Source organism: Colletotrichum abscissum, assembly GCF_030869225.1.
Source record: "Colletotrichum abscissum strain IMI 504890 chromosome Unknown Scaffold_54.1, whole genome shotgun sequence".
In the NCBI taxonomy this organism is placed as follows: domain Eukaryota; kingdom Fungi; phylum Ascomycota; class Sordariomycetes; order Glomerellales; family Glomerellaceae; genus Colletotrichum; species Colletotrichum abscissum.
Window position 1 is genome coordinate 183,089 of NW_026850476.1, and position 16,493 is coordinate 199,581.

General features: G+C 52.9%; 5 protein-coding genes across 5 annotated transcripts; 3 read left to right on the forward strand and 2 right to left on the reverse strand.

Annotated features, from left to right (window-relative positions):
* Positions 1-247: 247 nt before the first annotated feature.
* CABS01_14459 (uncharacterized protein) lies at positions 248-535 on the forward strand (the record flags this gene model as incomplete). Its single annotated transcript, XM_060547798.1, has 1 exon — positions 248-535. The coding sequence occupies one exon, from the start codon at positions 248-250 to the stop codon at positions 533-535; it is 288 nt and encodes a 95-aa protein (XP_060393307.1).
* A 4,995-nt stretch (positions 536-5,530) lies between these two features.
* On the reverse strand, positions 5,531-6,109 carry CABS01_14460 (uncharacterized protein; the record flags this gene model as incomplete). Its single annotated transcript, XM_060547799.1, has 2 exons — positions 5,531-5,798; positions 5,850-6,109. 2 exons carry the CDS (start codon positions 6,107-6,109, stop codon positions 5,531-5,533), a joined length of 528 nt encoding a protein of 175 aa, XP_060393308.1.
* Positions 6,110-6,448: 339 nt separating this feature from the next.
* On the reverse strand, positions 6,449-7,038 carry CABS01_14461 (uncharacterized protein; the record flags this gene model as incomplete). The annotated part of the gene is made up of 2 exons (XM_060547800.1): positions 6,449-6,633; positions 6,666-7,038. The coding sequence occupies 2 exons, from the start codon at positions 7,036-7,038 to the stop codon at positions 6,449-6,451; spliced, it is 558 nt and encodes a 185-aa protein (XP_060393309.1).
* Positions 7,039-7,434: 396 nt separating this feature from the next.
* Positions 7,435-7,860, forward strand: CABS01_14462 (uncharacterized protein; the record flags this gene model as incomplete). The annotated part of the gene is made up of 1 exon (XM_060547801.1): positions 7,435-7,860. The coding sequence occupies one exon, from the start codon at positions 7,435-7,437 to the stop codon at positions 7,858-7,860; it is 426 nt and encodes a 141-aa protein (XP_060393310.1).
* Positions 7,861-9,777: 1,917 nt separating this feature from the next.
* On the forward strand, positions 9,778-12,857 carry CABS01_14463 (uncharacterized protein; the record flags this gene model as incomplete). The annotated part of the gene is made up of 3 exons (XM_060547802.1): positions 9,778-10,141; positions 10,227-12,637; positions 12,714-12,857. 3 exons carry the CDS (start codon positions 9,778-9,780, stop codon positions 12,855-12,857), a joined length of 2,919 nt encoding a protein of 972 aa, XP_060393311.1.
* Positions 12,858-16,493: the final 3,636 nt, after the last annotated feature.

The following is a 16,493-nucleotide window of genomic DNA, read 5'->3' on the forward strand; positions in this document are numbered from 1 at the left end:
AGGGGTCCTGTTAGCAGGCCCGGATAAGCCGTGTGGTGGCAACGCAATAGATTCATTTTCTACTAGATACTAGGCGTGGGACGGTTGGCTTAGTAGATAACGACACGGTTTCAGTGAATGCTCCTTGATCGGATGATCATCTAGACAGGTCCAATCAGGTTATCTTGAGGTTGCAACAATTAGGTGTGATCGGGCCTAGACGCCCGAGAGTAGCACATCGTTGCCCACATTGACCAGGCACCGTCGCATGCCGCTTTCTCCTTTACTGAGCGGCTCGTGGGCGGCCCGTCAAATCATGGTGTTTCTTCGTTTTGGATGGGTGTACCACCTCTTGGACCAGCTTCCCCATCTCTCGTCAAGAAACGCTGTCCCTGCCACGGCCTGGATTGAAGCTGGGCCCACGGGTGTGAAGGAACCTCAAGATCAGCGCAGACTGGAGTTACGGGTCACGGGAGGAACTTTCGTCCCGAAAGTCTACTTTCACGCCTGTGGTCTCATGCGACATGCAGCAAGGGCCGGGGAAACTCCCCGATAGTCCACTAAGAAGGCCGAGAATGATGCCGGTCCCGAGAAGCCGGGAGTGGACCTGCGGCCCTGATCGCTTGTCTCTCCCCGGAACTTTGATCGAGCAAGCGAGATCGGAGCCTTATTGGTTCCTCGGTCGATGAACATCTGGAAGAAATGGGAGGAAATGTGTAAGTCACTAGACAGTCCGGCCCTAATACGATGGGAAGGGGTCTCCAGAGAGAGAATCTAGAACGTAATCCTCGTTGGATGGAAGGGCGGTCCAGCTGCCGAAGGCCCCAACGAATATGGGATCATACAGGCATGGATACGAGGATTTTGAGAATGTAGGTGGGCCCGTGAAGCAACTTGCTTCGAGTGGAATAGTCCTCAGCCTTCCATCAAGTTGCAGAGTATGTGGCGACCTGAGGGCAGGGCTACGCGAGATCCTGTTGGCAACTCGCCGTCACTTGACTTTACCCCCAGAGCAGCGTAACAACATGTGTGGAGTTGCGGCGTTCTGGCTTAGACCGATCACAGTAGCAGTGGCCAATGGAAGTCAGATCCCTTGATGTTGATTTGTTGGTCGAGAGGATTTCTTGGTAGCCTAGCTAAGCCAAGACGGCACGAGATTTGAATACCAGCGGATGACAGGGCACTTGCCTCCGCTGCGTACCAGATTGGAAACCGCAAACTGAGCTCGTGTCTCAAATAGGTAGATAGTATTTGAAGCTCTATGCGGGGCCCGAGTTCTTCAGTTTCGGCGATGGCAAAGGTGTAAGCATAAGACTAGTTACTGACGAGGCAGAGTGCCCGGTATGAGGGCGATCTGCCGGTACACTAGCTCACCGGCCGATGTCCCCAGATGACCGGAAAGCCTAGACGGCATGTGTCGTTGCCACGTGGTTGTGAAGGGCGAACGGAAGAAGCCTCGTTTAGCTGACGGAAATGAGCTAAGGAGACGATGACACCGTCATCCGAAAGGTACGATACAGTCGGGGACGGAATGAGACAAGACCAGGGTTCCAGAGCATACCTGCCGTGAATACTTTAGAAGAGTCGTACTAAGGTAACCGAATTTAAGGTACCGAGACACGGAGTAAACAAGGTACTTACTGACCAAGACATCCAGCACTTACTAAACCGCAACGTTGACTCAGGCCACAGAGCCAACAGAAGCCTGCCTCTAGACTTTAAGAGTAAAGAATGAAGCCATTGCCGTTGGCAAGCAATGTACTCCGTACAGCATGAACATCTGAAGAGCGGATGGTGATGTTGGGGTTTGGAGTAATATGAGCAGTGTGGATGATTCGGGGTAGAACAGGGGGCCTCGATTGGTTCGCGGAGGAAAAGAAGGGGCCTCTATCCAAAAGCCACGAATGAGAGGTGACAAGGGAGGCGTCCGATCTTTTCGCATCTTGGGGAATTTCGGACCGACGACCGTTATGGTATGGCGCCACGCGCGACCGCCGTGCCGTATTCAGGCTAAATACCTCGTGGCACACTTGAGCAACCTAATTTGGTGGCGCCATACTCTTCTGGCCGGATTCTCGTTCATCCGTCATCGTTAGAGAGTCGGATTCCCTCCGTTGCTAGTTGTTTTCCGAGGGAAAGGGGAGCTTAACATCGATGAGTATGTTCGTTTGGGGAGTCATCTAGAATACGATATGCCATACACTGAAGGTGATGTTTCTTGAGGAGAAAATGGTAAACCTTGAAATGATTACGCAGGTGGTTGTGGTCACTTGCTCTCTCAGTCATGGATTGCCCGGGCAGCTTTGCAAAACTCGAATGCGAAATTTGGTAGCGAGGTGTTAGCCAGACACACACACGGCACAGGATGGCATCCCGCCACCCAACTTTGTGCGTGACCGAGATTTCGACCACATCGACCAGGATGGAGAGGATTTCCATCTGTCGGTGACTTTAGTAGTAGTCACTCCAAGACCGGCTTGATGAAAGGAGGTCCCCCAGCTTGAGGCTGTGAGAGAGGGCCGTCATCATAGGTGCTGGGTTCATGGCTGGTGGTGGTGGACCAAGGGCCGACCCTCCATCAAAAGTTCTCCAAAGGCCCCACACGCACTCTCACTGTCGCCGTCAGCTAGCTCCTCCAATTTCTACAGTTCTTCAACTCGTGCCAGTCCAAGAGGATGCCCATACCTGATCTCAGGGCTCGTAGCTGATGCTCACCTCGGGCCTTCTAGATCCAATAGCCAGCAAAGGTCAACACACTTGAGGAAGAGGTTGCGAAAGTGACGCTCACTCAACCTGCTCCGAGGCACTTGAAACCCGAGGCACTCGGGTCGGCAAGACGAGCAGGTGTGCCTCATTCAAAGGGCCGAGGAAGCTCGAGAATGAGATACAGTGAAGATGGCACCTTGAAGACCAGTCTTGCGAGAGATTCGGCACCGTCCCGCACCCGGCGTATCCCACGGGCAGGACCGAATGGAATCTTTGGTTGTGGTGGTGGTAACAGCCCAAGAGGTGGTGTGCGTGGTGTGGGGAGGAGGCGGGACGACTGCAACGGGGTGTGGGAGGTGAGGAGAAAGAAACATCCTTTGCTCCGCATGTGCGGAGAAGCGGTGGGAGGCGTTTTAGTGGACCGGATCAGATTGACCGTTTCTCCATGCTCATCTCAAGCGCGAGGGTGTCACTGGGCATCTATTCTGTACAGGAGGTGAGATTGGTGTGGCAGCCTGCAGAAGGCATCTGAAGCGGACGCGAGCCAGTTGAGATGGATGACGAAGAGCCAAGCTGGATGTTCCTTTGGGTACCGCGACGGTATGCGGGAGCCCGTTTTCGATGAGTCCAATGCTGGTCCAGCTTGTGCATGACACAGAAGACTTAATGCTATTGACTTGATCCACTGAGAACAAGCAAGACTTCTGCCCATTACTCAGCTGTGACTGACAAGTTGCTGTCGACGTCGCCACGGGTAGAAATTGATTTGGGAAAACCTAAAACCCTTTCTTGGGTTTGGGCACGATTGCGCAGCCCTTGAAGCAGGCCGCAGCATGCCCCTTACAGCTGCCTTAGCTGAAATTAAGTCAACACCATCACCGGACAACAGGGTGCTGACTCTGGCAACCCCAAGGGTTCTTCTGTTGTGCCGGGGGCGATGGGGTTGCCGTTGGCGTTGGGTCCGGAGGAGTAGGGATGCCCTTGGATTTACCGGCACTCGACCTGCGGGACCGGAGCTGAAGGTTTGCAAGCGTCTTCGTTCGGGACTTCCCCCGATATTGTGCGTATGGAGGAAACGGGTCATTGTCATCGCGAGCCTTGGACCAGGAAGGCTCTGACATTCAGTGGTGAGTTTCGCACTTGCGTAGAAAACCAGAGCGTACGGAGTAACGGTGTCTCACCACGGTCGAACAAGGCAAGCCAATCGACTTGATGCAAAGAGACCACAACCACCAACAGGTTGGTGACCACTGTGGCGTTGGTTTTGACGATCTTGCCGGAGGGATGGGGTTGTTAAGGGTATGTTGTGGCTGTGGCAGTGTTCGCGGTATAGATGGTCCTAGTTTACCTTGAAGGGGACATGCTAGCTAGCGGAGGGATGCACCTTCCTTTCCAATCCCCAGAGTTTGTTGACGCGTGTCTAGTGTACGAAGAAGCTTCTTCGAAGGAAGGCTTGATGGAATTTGGGAGGGGGCTAACAAGAGAGTTTGCCCAAAGATGCTGTCAGGGGAGCGACTGGCAGCACTGGTGCAACCGATGACATGTTGGTTGTGAATGGACTACTTTGGGCTGGACTTCGGTCCGGCTCTTGTCACCTTGTAAGCTTGAAACGGGATAAGGAAGTGCCCGCGCGGGGGCGCAGTGTGGGTGTGACGGTCTCGTCTATCTGACTAGAACGGGCGAGGAGATGAGTAGAGCGGGATGGGTGGGATAGTCAGAAAGTGTGCTGAAGAGCATGATGGGCTTGAATGAGGATGTGGGATGAGAAGGTTGTGAGAGTGCGCTTGTGCGTACATATCGGAGAGTAAGCGAGGATGAAAGGCGGGTGAGAGAGATTGGGCGATTGAGTGGCCTGGGGGATGAGTGAGTGAGTGAGTGAGCGGCGCCCACGGTAGGCGCGTGTGTTTGCAGAGAAGGAAACATTGTTTTGCAAAGATGCGTTTCCTTGGAACACGGCCGTTCGCTGACTTGCAGAACGACTTGACGGGATGTGGTTAGATGAGCTAGGATGGAACAGGACACATTTGGGGGATGAGAGTTCTCGTATGTGATCCTTGAGTGAGTGAGCATAGCGCAGGGTGAGTTAGTGGGTAGGGGTAGGATTCAGGTACACATTGACAAACGAAGCGTACTGCAGCGCGGCAAAGTCCGAGGTACCTCCTTGAGGTTCTAGCTGTACTCGAGCTAGGACGACCGTAGAACCATACTAACGCCTGCGCAAATCGAGTGCGGTGCAGGGACAAGGCCTCTAGTGTGGCTGGCGCGTGTCAAATAAGAGCTTTGATGGTGCAACGGCACGGGAAGAAGGTGCGACGGAGGGCGCGCTTGTGATTTGGAAGCTGCCAAAGCTTTCTGACAGAAGCAGTTTTAGAAACACCCTTCATGCCTTGGGTTCTCTGCCAGTGACAACGAATAGAACCGGGATAGGGAGTCGAAACCTGAATGCGAGACCGAACTCTCTTGACTCGATGGAGTTGCGGCCACGATTGTTGTTGTCGAGAAGGATGATCTGTAATTAGTTGTGTTCGAGAGATGTGGAAATGTTCAAGGGAGTTGGGCTGAGATGCGAGTGGAAGTATTGCGGAGAGTTTCCATCGAGGTGGACCAGAGACACGGGTATGGAGCATTAAGCAGGACAATGTCTTAGACAGTGTAGTACGATAAGGAGGGTAGATGCGATAGGTCGATAAGACGATAAAGTGGACATGGTCATATGCGGTGCAACCCAAGGCGACCTTACGTTGACTTCATCCTCTCTTCATCCTCATCTCCCGTTTCTCCCAATCCCCAGTCGCCAGGTCAGGCGAAAAGGGCCAAGGCAAGCCAATTCGGGCGATAGATCCGACTATTCCTTTTTCGGGATCCTGCACCAACACCTGCATATGGTGCCGTTCGAAGGCTGCATCTCCCACCTGCAATCACTGCGAACTCTCTGCAGCTTGGATCTGCCGCCGCGTTTTTCTGTACCTTTCAACCCCTGCTTTATTCCCCCTTCTCTCCCCAGATGTCTCGCCCGCCGGATATTGTTCCAGACGCAGGTATACTGCGAATACTGCTGTTGCCCCAAGGCTGCTGCCGAGTGCCCACTCAATCCCGTTCGCTGGGCTGTCTTACAGTAAGACAGACGTTGGAACGGTCCTGGGTCCTTTCTTATTCATCTGTATAGGAACCGGCACCGCATACCTTGGCAGAGGGTTTCGGTTTGCTTGATGCGATAGGCTTCTGTCCTGGTCCTGACCATGTCATCGGGACGAAAGTGGGCAGAGAACAGACGCAACGCCTCGACACCTCCGCCGCTGCTATCGTGACCGTCGGTGCTTTTGACACAAGACGCACTCTTTTCTAAACCGAACAACAAACGAGCGCCGATGACCAGACCAACTGAACATGAGAGCAGATGAAGGGACAAGCTCCGCCACCACATGTTGTTCCCAACACACACACGCCGTCGAAGAGCATGAGCATCAAGGGGTAGAAGGCAATCTCTGTCTTTAATGAAGCTTGACAAAGTCTTTGAGTTTCTAGATGTAAAGAGAAAACTTCATCTGAAGAGTGTTGGAGGATCATCCTGAAGACTACAGATACAAAGTGGCATATTTAGCAGCGACAACTTGACCTTGAATGCAGCAAAGAAGACACTGGACGGGCCCTCGGAGTGGGCCCTCCGCGTGACTAACAGCACTCAAATTGACTCGGTGTCATCCAAGTACCCTCTCCTCATACTAACCTCCATCTCTACTCCTCCATCTCTACAGAGTACTCTTCATCCAATCCTCTCCTCCTCCCATGTCCCTTGCACGCCTCTTCGTCGGGTCAACTCTTCTTCTACCGCACAGACCCCTGCTATGCGTCTTTCGTCTGAACGGGGGTTTGTACTGCCATGTACCGACAGCTCCAGCACAACCCACCAGCACCGAGCACCTGCGTCAGAAACCTGGAGAGTGCAGACTGGGGAAACGAGACAACTCATCTCCAGTGAACGCAGTAGAGGTTGCATATGTGGCGCGGCTCGACAGATGACGGATAGCGATGTCGTGCCAGACAGAAGAAACGGCGAGAGGCTGCAGAACCATCCGTAAACGCCACCCTTCCAGAGGTCCGCTTCCGCCTAGTTTTGGCTCCATTCCGTGCGCTATTGTCATGACGGCAAAAGATTCTCTCTACGGAGTAGACGCCAACCAAAAGGGTCTTTCCCCCATGTCCTTGGCTCCCGTTTGGGCAATTTCCATCAAAGTACCCAACGAGAATCCGGGGCTTTCGACAGGGACGTCGTCCCCTTGGCTTGCGCGCGCTCTTTCGAGCGAAGGATTTCGTCTTGATCCCATCGCAAGCTTGGATCAGGAGGGTGAGCATGATAATGCCATCGGTTGACCCTTCCACCACACAAGTGCATGTCCACTGTATGACATGACTTGCGGCTCGTAGCTGGGCACTTTGTAGTGACGCCATCTGGGAGGATACGACCAGCAAAAAGTAGCAAAAGCCCATTTACGGTTGGTTCAGATGTTGGAAAGGAAGCTCGACTCCGTCACCCCGTCTATAGAAAGCATAACGAAAGGCACATATAGCGCCTCAAAGCTAGACGACCGACGAGTAGCTCCGAAATGGCCGGACCTTCTTCACGTCTGCCGTTTTCGTCGTAGCAGCGAACAACGCCACACAATTCTGTAACTATATCGGCACTTCGCTATACATTGGGATGAGAGAGCAAACCGCTAAGACCGGCGGGGGCGGGCAAGCCAAAGCCCTATGTGCAAGGCACGCCAGAGGGAGAGGCTGCGTGTTCGTCGCTATACCGGACCAACGAGACTGGTTCCAACAACGGCGGTGCGTCTGCTACTCGGCTACACTCAGACCGAACGAGAACTTGAACAAGCAAAGATAGCCTTCCGCCAAGCCGAATGGCATTATTGGCCGGGATGGCACAGTCCAGCGTACCAAGCTTGTTGCTCCCAACCCACTTTGGGGCCGCGCCGGTGGAGGTCTGGAGACGAGCCTGAAGACTGGAGAAAGCGAGAGAGACTCAAGCTTCCAAGAGACGATTCCCCATCTTCTTCTCCCACCTCCTCGTTTACCCCCAGAGCCCAAAATGTGCCGCGCCAACACCCCCGCCCTCTTCGCTACTTCGTACGGAGTACAGCTGCCACACCACGCTATCTTCGGCCGACGTCCTAACCCAAGCAACAGTGACTGCCATGTTGTGACTAGGTAATTGTCCCGAGGCAGGCCAAAAACAAAGCCGAGCAAGACCATGGAAGCAGTGGGGATCCTGTCCCGGTGGGGAGGAAAAGGTTTGATGACAGTCCATGCCGTCTTGTCACCGCCATGTCATGCCTTGATCCTTCCAGAGGAATGGACCGGAAACGCGTTCATCACCCTCACCGGGCTGGCTCTAAGCTTCACCTTGTTCTGCTATTGTTGATCAACCAACCGAACCCAATGCTGAGCCACACACTCTCTCTCATACAACCCCGTCGCTCCAACCAGGACGAGATGATCCATCATAGGGAGAAGGAGGATGGACCATGGATGGGATGAGCCCGTCGTTCTAGACCGGCGCAGCATCTTTTGGGGCATGTGGCCCTGTTCCTCGCCCAAAGATGCTCGTTGATTCTCCACATTCACACCCGTAAATGGCCGCCCGTCGCCAGTTTTCCTCTCGATGCCGTTCGTTGCTCCTCACCTTACTGTCGCCCATCGTCGAGCCATCACCCCTGTTCCCCTCATTGCAACCCTGCCCCGTCCTCGCATGCTATTATGTACAAGCGTCCCATATAATATAGCTAAGCCCGAGGAACCACAAAGTCACCATTTCGCTTCTTCCCCCCCTTCGAGAACCTTACCTGACGCGCCGTTGGTACGTCTGTACGTCTCTCTGTACATGCGCATGCGCTGCCGCTGAGCATCCTGTTGTCAATTTTAATTTTCTTCTCGAATCATTCGCGCGTGTCCCGTACATACATCCATCCTCTCGCTGCTTCTGCGGCCGCCGCCCTGTCTGTCACCAGCCGCCCTCCTCCACACCTTTCGCCCTTTTATCCCGCCGTTTACAGTATTCTACCAATGTAAATGCGATGGTCCACGTTATCATACAGCAAGCGGACCAGCTAAACTGAGCAGTAACTCAACGGCTTGAACAGCATTCACGTTCTATTGAACCATCTCTACATACGTGGCAAGCTTCGAGCGCAGGCCATCCGTCGAAGAGAGCCGCAGTGGACATCGAGAACTTGAAGGGAGGAGAGCTCCGAGCCAGACCACCGAAACGAACATCATCGTCGCATACAACCCCGGCGATACAGATTCGGAATAACCACTGTTTTCAAGCTTCCGAATTGCCTTGATATTACTACCTCGCACTTGGATTTACCAACCAATTGTTCAAGATACCCTTCCCGCCGCAGCACAACACGCGAGACACGGGACGCAACCAAACAACTCAACTATTTGGAACTCCCCCAATTACGGCAACGACCGACATTCATAACTTCACGGGTTGATCTCCAAGGGGTGAGTTAACTTGGGTCTCGGTCCCAATATTCCACTTTCACAGAAAGCTCTCTTTCGCTCAATCATCTGCGCCGCACTCCTTCAAGCACCCTGTCGCTTGTCCCGTCTTCCTTACCCTGTCACCCAAGCCGTCTGTACATCAACCCCGCCATGATTGTCGTTGCTCTATGCTGCGCCGTTCTCCAACGACGTTGCAGATCTCACGCCCACCACTTGTTCTCAGTTTAGCTCATATTACTATACCCCATGCCCATCCTTCTTCTCCGTCCCGCCCCCTTTTGCGCCCCCAACTATCCTAAACGGCCTACAGCAGTGCTGACCGAAGCAGAAGTTACCTTGTGTTATTGAAGGCTCGCATATTATCTATCGCTTGCCCCAGTCTAAGAGAGCAACATCGCCAAAGTTGGTTGACATAACTCGTCTAACCACTTCGAATCCTTCCAGCCGCCCATCTCGCAGTCTTATTCACGTCCCTATCTGCATGAGAGAAGGCAGATAGTTGCTCGTTGTTCGAGTAGCACTTTCACCATTCAGCCACTACATCGCCAACAGCGGGCTTGGTCCCAGCACGAAGAAGACAGGATGCTGTCCAACCCGCTCCACCGCTTTTCGCCATACCATGGCATGCAGTCCAGCACCCTCTTCTCCAACGCCCACCATGTTCCCAACGGCCATGCCCACGCGAATGGTGTCGACCCCCTCGCGCCGAGCTCGCACTATGCGCTGCAACAGATTCAACAGCAGGTTGGGGGAGTCCACAGCCCACACCTCGCGCGAGCAGGCCCTCAGTCAACAAAACACCGTCAACACCCATACGGCGGCGGACCCGCGGGTCGTTCTTCTAGCACATCCGGCCCCGTTCGTAGAAGAATCAGTCGAGCCTGTGATCAGTGCAACCAGCTGCGTACAAAGTGCGATGGGCAACATCCCTGTGCCCACTGTGTAGGTAAGAAAGAATCAGTTGAATAGATGATCGGCGTGGCGTGGGGGAGCTGGGCTGGACTGGACTAGACTGACTGACTTGTTTTCAGAATTCGGATTGGGCTGCGAGTACATCCGCGAGAGGAAGAAGAGAGGCAAGGCATCACGAAAAGACCTTGCCGCGCAAGCCGCCGCGCAAGCAGGGACAACGGGCGCAGAACAGGGCCCGAAATCGCCTTCCGACGACAATGGGCAGCCTTCGGAGCAATCCGAGTCCAATAACGCCAAGGCAGCACCATCACTAGGCACGACGACTTCTCAACACGGCCACATCGGCAAGGCCATCGACGAGCTCAGCGAGGAAGCCATGCATCAAAGCCAAAGGACCGGCTCACTCGATAGCATGGGAGATATGGTGAGCCACCAAGCCCACCTGGCAGCTCATCACGGGATGGACAGAGATCAACTCGAAAGCCCAACAACCATGGATCTCAACGGCTACGGGGGCGTCCACGGGGGATACGACAGGCAAGGCCTGGGCGCACACATAATGCCGGGACCGGCCCACGCAGGGTACGGTCCAAATCAGGGTGGCATATCAGCATATCCCGACATACCGTATCCCATGCAGACCCAGAGCCCAACGGCATATACCAACGGCGCGTCATTCCGGATCGCAGCCAGCCCGATCAGTGCATACCCTCTCGGTGGTGAGCCGACGTCTCCCGGGTGGATGTCCATGTCCTCTCCGCCGGCGGCGCAATACCAGTCTCATATGCCTCCGAGCAGCTACGGCCACCCCGGTCAACAGCAACTACGATACCCGGTCCTGCATCCTCTGATGCCCCATCTTGGAAACCTCATCCCGGCGGCTCTGGCATGCGACCTGATCGACCTCTACTTCGCATCCTCGTCCTCGGCACAGATGCACCCAATGTCACCTTACGTCCTGGGCTTCGTCTTCCGTAAGAGGTCTTTCCTCCACCCCAGCAAACCGAGACGATGCCAGCCGGCTCTGCTAGCCAGCATACTCTGGGTGGCAGCCCAGACGAGCGATGCACCCTTCCTGACCAGCGTCCCCTCAGCACGGGGCAAGATCTGCCAGAGGCTGCTGGAGCTGACCGTCAGCCTTCTCAAGCCGCTCATTCATACACCTTCCGGGGACACATCACCGGTGACCAGCCCCGCCATCGATGGCGTAGCACTTGGCGGGCTCGGCGTTGCGCTTCCTGGGTCAATCAGCATGGACGCGTTGACGGGTGAATCCGGTCCATTCGGAGCCGCCGGCACCCTCGACGACGTCATTACCTACATCCACCTCGCGACAGTAGTCTCCGCGAGCGAGTACAAGGGCGCGAGCCTGCGGTGGTGGAATGCGGCCTGGTCTTTGGCCAGGGAGCTGAAGCTCGGCCGTGAACTGCCGCCAACCCCTCTCTCCATGAACCAGAGCAACGGGCACGATGGTGATGGCGCAGACGGCGAGGTTGAGGATGACTTGGCAGGCAGCGGGCACCCGGGCGTCATCACGGAGGAGGAGCGCGAGGAGCGCCGAAGGATATGGTGGCTCACGTACATCGTCGACCGCCATCTAGCCCTATGCTATAACAGGCCGCTATTCCTGCTCGACCTCGAGTGCGCCGGTCTGCTGCAGCCGACGGACGACACGGCGTGGCAGAATGGCGAGTTCAGACCCGCGCACGTCACGACAGACCCTAGCCTGGGCGGAGACGCCTCAACCGGTGCCGGCGGCGTATCGAGCGGCCGCGTGCGCGGGCCGCACTTTGAGTGTACGGGACACAGCATATTCGGTTACTTCCTCCCGCTCATGACGATCCTGGGTGAGATCGTAGACCTCCACCACGCCAGAAACCATCCGCGGTTCGGTGTGGGATTCCGCTCGGCTCGCGAGTGGGACGATCAAGCCAGCGAGATCACGCGCCATCTCGAGGCTTATGAAAAGAGCCTCGGGCGGTTCGAGCAGCTTCATCTCACGCGGGTGAACAACATTAACCTCGATGATAATGGCGACGTAGTAGTTAATCCTGAGGGTGGTAGCGTAGACCACGGTCCGATTGCTGACATTGGAACGCCCTCTGTCCACTCCGTCCACACAACCGCGTCTTCATCCCTCAACCGCATGACGGAGAGCGACATCCAGACCAAGATCGTTATGGCGTACGGTACGCACGTGATGCACGTGCTGCACATTCTGCTCGCGGGCAAATGGGACCCCATCAACCTTATCGATGACAACGACCTCTGGATCTCGTCGCAAGGGTTCATCACGGCGACCGGCCACGCTGTCTCGGCGGCCGAAGCTATCAGCCACATTCTCGAGTTCGACCCGGGCTTGGAGTTCATGCCGTTCTTCTTCGGTATCTACTTGCTCCAGGGGTCGTTTTTGCTGCTCCTCATCGCGGATAAGTTGCAGCTTGAGGCGTCGCCCAGCGTCGTCAAGGCGTGCGAGACGATTGTGCGCGCGCATGAGGCCTGCGTTGTGACGTTGAACACAGAGTATCAGGTGAGCTTCTTTCTCTTTCCCCCCATGTCTTCTCCGTGCTCGAGAGACTTGGGTGCTGACTATTCTCCCTTTGTAGCGCAACTTTAGCAAGGTTATGCGAAGTGCTTTGGCGCAGGTCAGGGGTCGGGTGCCGGAGGATCTCCATGAGCAGCACCAGCGTCGACGGGAACTTCTTGCTCTGTACCGGTGGACCGGCGATGGTACAGGACTTGCGCTCTGATTTTTGGTTAGACCTTGGCCAGCGCGGCACAGCACATATGGCATTTGAGGAGTTTGGGAATATAGTGGAAGGGTTCATGGTAGATGAGAATACGGCCTTTGGGATGTCAAAAATAATGGAGGACGAGAGACGGATGGATGGAGTGCTGGAACAGGGTTACCGGTTACCTAGTGGAAAAGGGATTTCATTTTTCTCAAAGGGGCTGGAGTGAGGGGACAGTCACGGATAAGCGAAAGGAACTCCCCCATTAATTGCGAGTTTTGTTCTGAAAAGGTGTGCTGCGGCTTCAGTTGTTCTATGCCTCCAGCTGATTGCTGGGTTTTGCTGTGTTGGTTTTATGGTGTTTTGGTGGATGGACAGCGGGTTGAGGATAAGCAATGTACCAGACAGGCCTCGCTCGAGGCTTCTCCTAGGCCTGGGTAGCGGATAGAGACTTGATGAAGGAGAGTTGAGTAGAAAGAAAACTGCTGTCTCTTGGACGATGCCTGCCGCTGTTGTGACTCTCAGTTGCATGTCGATGTCTTGAGCACAACCAACAAAACATATGAATCCGAGTCAACGTTAGTAATTGGGTAGTGTTGAATAATCCATGACCAGAAGCAGCTGACATTAATTAGCAAAATTGGCGTCTCGACCAATAAACCATGTATATAAAGGGCAGGAATCCCTTTGGGGTCCGGTCCGCCTCATTGGGGGCCATCTTCGCCTTCACGGGCAAGCTGGTCTATCAGGGTCAATATCGAGTTTCTATTGCGTAATTACCTTAACAAGACTTCATAACTGACTACAGCCGGCCGCAGCCGTCACCGACTATCGACACTGACCAAACTCAAGATACTAATAACCCCGCCGCCGCAGCACATTAATCGCCTTCTTAATAGCCGAATACTACCCCTTACTTTCTCCTTTTATTTAGTTTAATAATAACCTCTCCCTAATATTCCTATTTAATACGCTTAATTACGCTCTTTTTAAGTTTTTAATTATATTATTAAGTTTAGGCTTATTTATATTACTTTATTATATTAAAAAAATATTAATAAGGGCGATACTTATTATAATATATATATCTATCTTTTATAAGTCGATATTATTAATATTATATTTATTAAAGTAGTCTTTTTATAGCTCGGGGTTATTTAATATAATATTTATAAGATCGAACTTCTAGCTATTAAAAAAGCCCTAAGGGTCGACGAGTTATTAATAACGTCTTAGTATTTTAATAAAGTATATTTAAAATAAATAGTTAAATAGTAATAGTAATAATAATAATAATAAAAGAAGCGTCTTTAACTTTAATAAAAAAACGAGGTAACGAATATATATATATATATATATAAGTTAAAATTAAAAATATTAAGGTAAATATTATACTTATAAAAGTCGATATTATTTAATAATAGTAACGAGGGTATCTCTGATATTACTATTATAAGTTACTATACTTAGAAGGGTAGCTAACTTAGCTAAGTACGTAGTAGGCTTATAAGGTAGTAGCGTCGGGTACTTAATATTGCTATCCGTTAATAATCCGTAGTTATAAACTTTATAAGAGGGAAAGTTAAAGAAAATCTAAAAAAAAAAAAAAATAGTCTACCGAGATAGTGTAAGTATTTACTAATACCGTATATTAATACTATATAATTGATATTGAGAACCGCCCGAGTAGCTAGTAAAGGTAAAAATAAAAATAAATAAAGGGTAGGAATAAATAAGGATTTAGCACTCGGCCACCCGGATTTAACATGCACTCAAGGTGACGATACGCCCACCATTCACTTAATACAAAACTACAGATGCAGAAGATATACGAAGAGAGGCAAAAGAGGAAACAGAGTATCGATACGGTATTAAAATGGGATAAGTAGCAAAAGAGATGCGTCGAGGGGGAATCGAACCCCCGGCTCCCCGACGCTGCTGGATGGCAACGGAGAATTTTACCACTAAACCATCGACGCGTCTTGTGATTGGATGCTGATTTCTGCTAATTGGCTGTTCATAAAGCCCGTGGTCCTGGAGGGCGGGCGCATAGCCGGGCGGCCGCTCTTGTGTGGGCTTTCTAGCTCGCAGGGGTCGCGTACCCGAAAAGCCGGCAGGCGACATCGGCGGTCCCCTGGGGTCAATGCGCGATTCGCAAGAGAGCCGAGGTGGATGTCGTCTGAAGCCTCAGCGTGGTCTTTTGCCAGTCATAGCTGTTGTGAGACAAAGAGCCTGGGAAGCAGAAGGCTGCGAGTAAGTGACTCTTATTGAAGCTTTGGCCCTCGAGACGAGGTCATTGTTGAAAAGGGTGTCTGGTTGACAGTTGGGGGCGCTTTCTAGTTGTATTGGTGACGTCGATGTTCGGGTAGAAGTGCGAACGCGCAGATGGGGAGAGGAAAACTCCACTGGGGCAGGGGAGTTCGCGGCAGGCAAAAGAAGCACCGCAGCGTATCTGGTGCAGTTGCGAGAGAGAGAGAGGACGCATGAGAATGGATCTATTGGATGCTGCATTTCGTTCTCGTTCACCTTGATCCATTCGGTCAATGATATCTGCGCATTGGATAAGACATCGTGGTGTTCTAGCAGGATACTATGCAGAGCTACCCGTTCTTTGGAGAATGTAGAGCTTGTTCCGTGCCGCGAATGGTGTCTGCACCTAGTATACGCAGTGCCTGCGTCTGGCCAGCTCTTTCTTTCTCTGACCCTCTCACGAAGCAAATCAAGAAGCTCAAGTTCTTCAGGGGCGCGGCTCTTGAGCCTGTTATCAACCCAACGTATCTAGGGATATACAGGATATTTCAGAACTGTCAAGGGTTCGTATGATCCAGGTCCTGGAACTGGCACCACACCCGTCTGCATGATGGAATGGTGGAATGGCGGCACTCGGGGAGGCTTTCCCGGCGAATCTGACCTGGGTTTCTGGGGCCCGAGACAAGACAAGCCTTTTTGCCCCCCAGCGTGGTTTAGTGCTGATCTGCCCACCACTGTAGCATGCCATGGGGGGAGCCCATGAGGTGGTGGGTGGAGGAGCCAAGGATGGATTGAGTGGTTGAGTTGCTTGACTGGATCGAAAGAAACCCCCAGCCATCAATGATCAAAGCAGGCAACACAGAAGCAAGCCTTGCGCCGTTGACCGGCCGGCAGTTGGATTCGGGGGCTTGGCCTCTTGGATGGATGGGCTTCCAAGAGGAGGGTTTGCTGTATTCGTACACAGGTCTTGCTGTATGGCCATGAACCGTGGGTACGGATCCTCACCTCGGTGTCTTCCCGCTCAACGTTTTTATCAGATCCGATGGTAGGCGGATGGTAGAGAGGCAAAGGTAAGGTAACCTGGAAGATGGGACGGCTGGGGGTTGTATTGCCCGTTGCAATGATCAAGGGGCGGGCGGGCGCGTTGATGCTGCGCGTATTCGTTCTTTGCCCCCATCGATGGCGGATTTCCCTCCGTGAGTGACATGGTCATCCATCGCGTTGGATCATGCAATCTGAGAACCGGTACCAAGTAATGGAACTGGTTCAAGACGTTCAAGGCAAGGCTTTACGTTGATGAAGCAGTTGATTCCAATATGAACTTTGGTTGCTCAATCTCATGACCTGGATTAGCTCGTCGGATACCTAGTGAACGGCGTTTCCCCTCTTTTCTTCGAGTGCCCT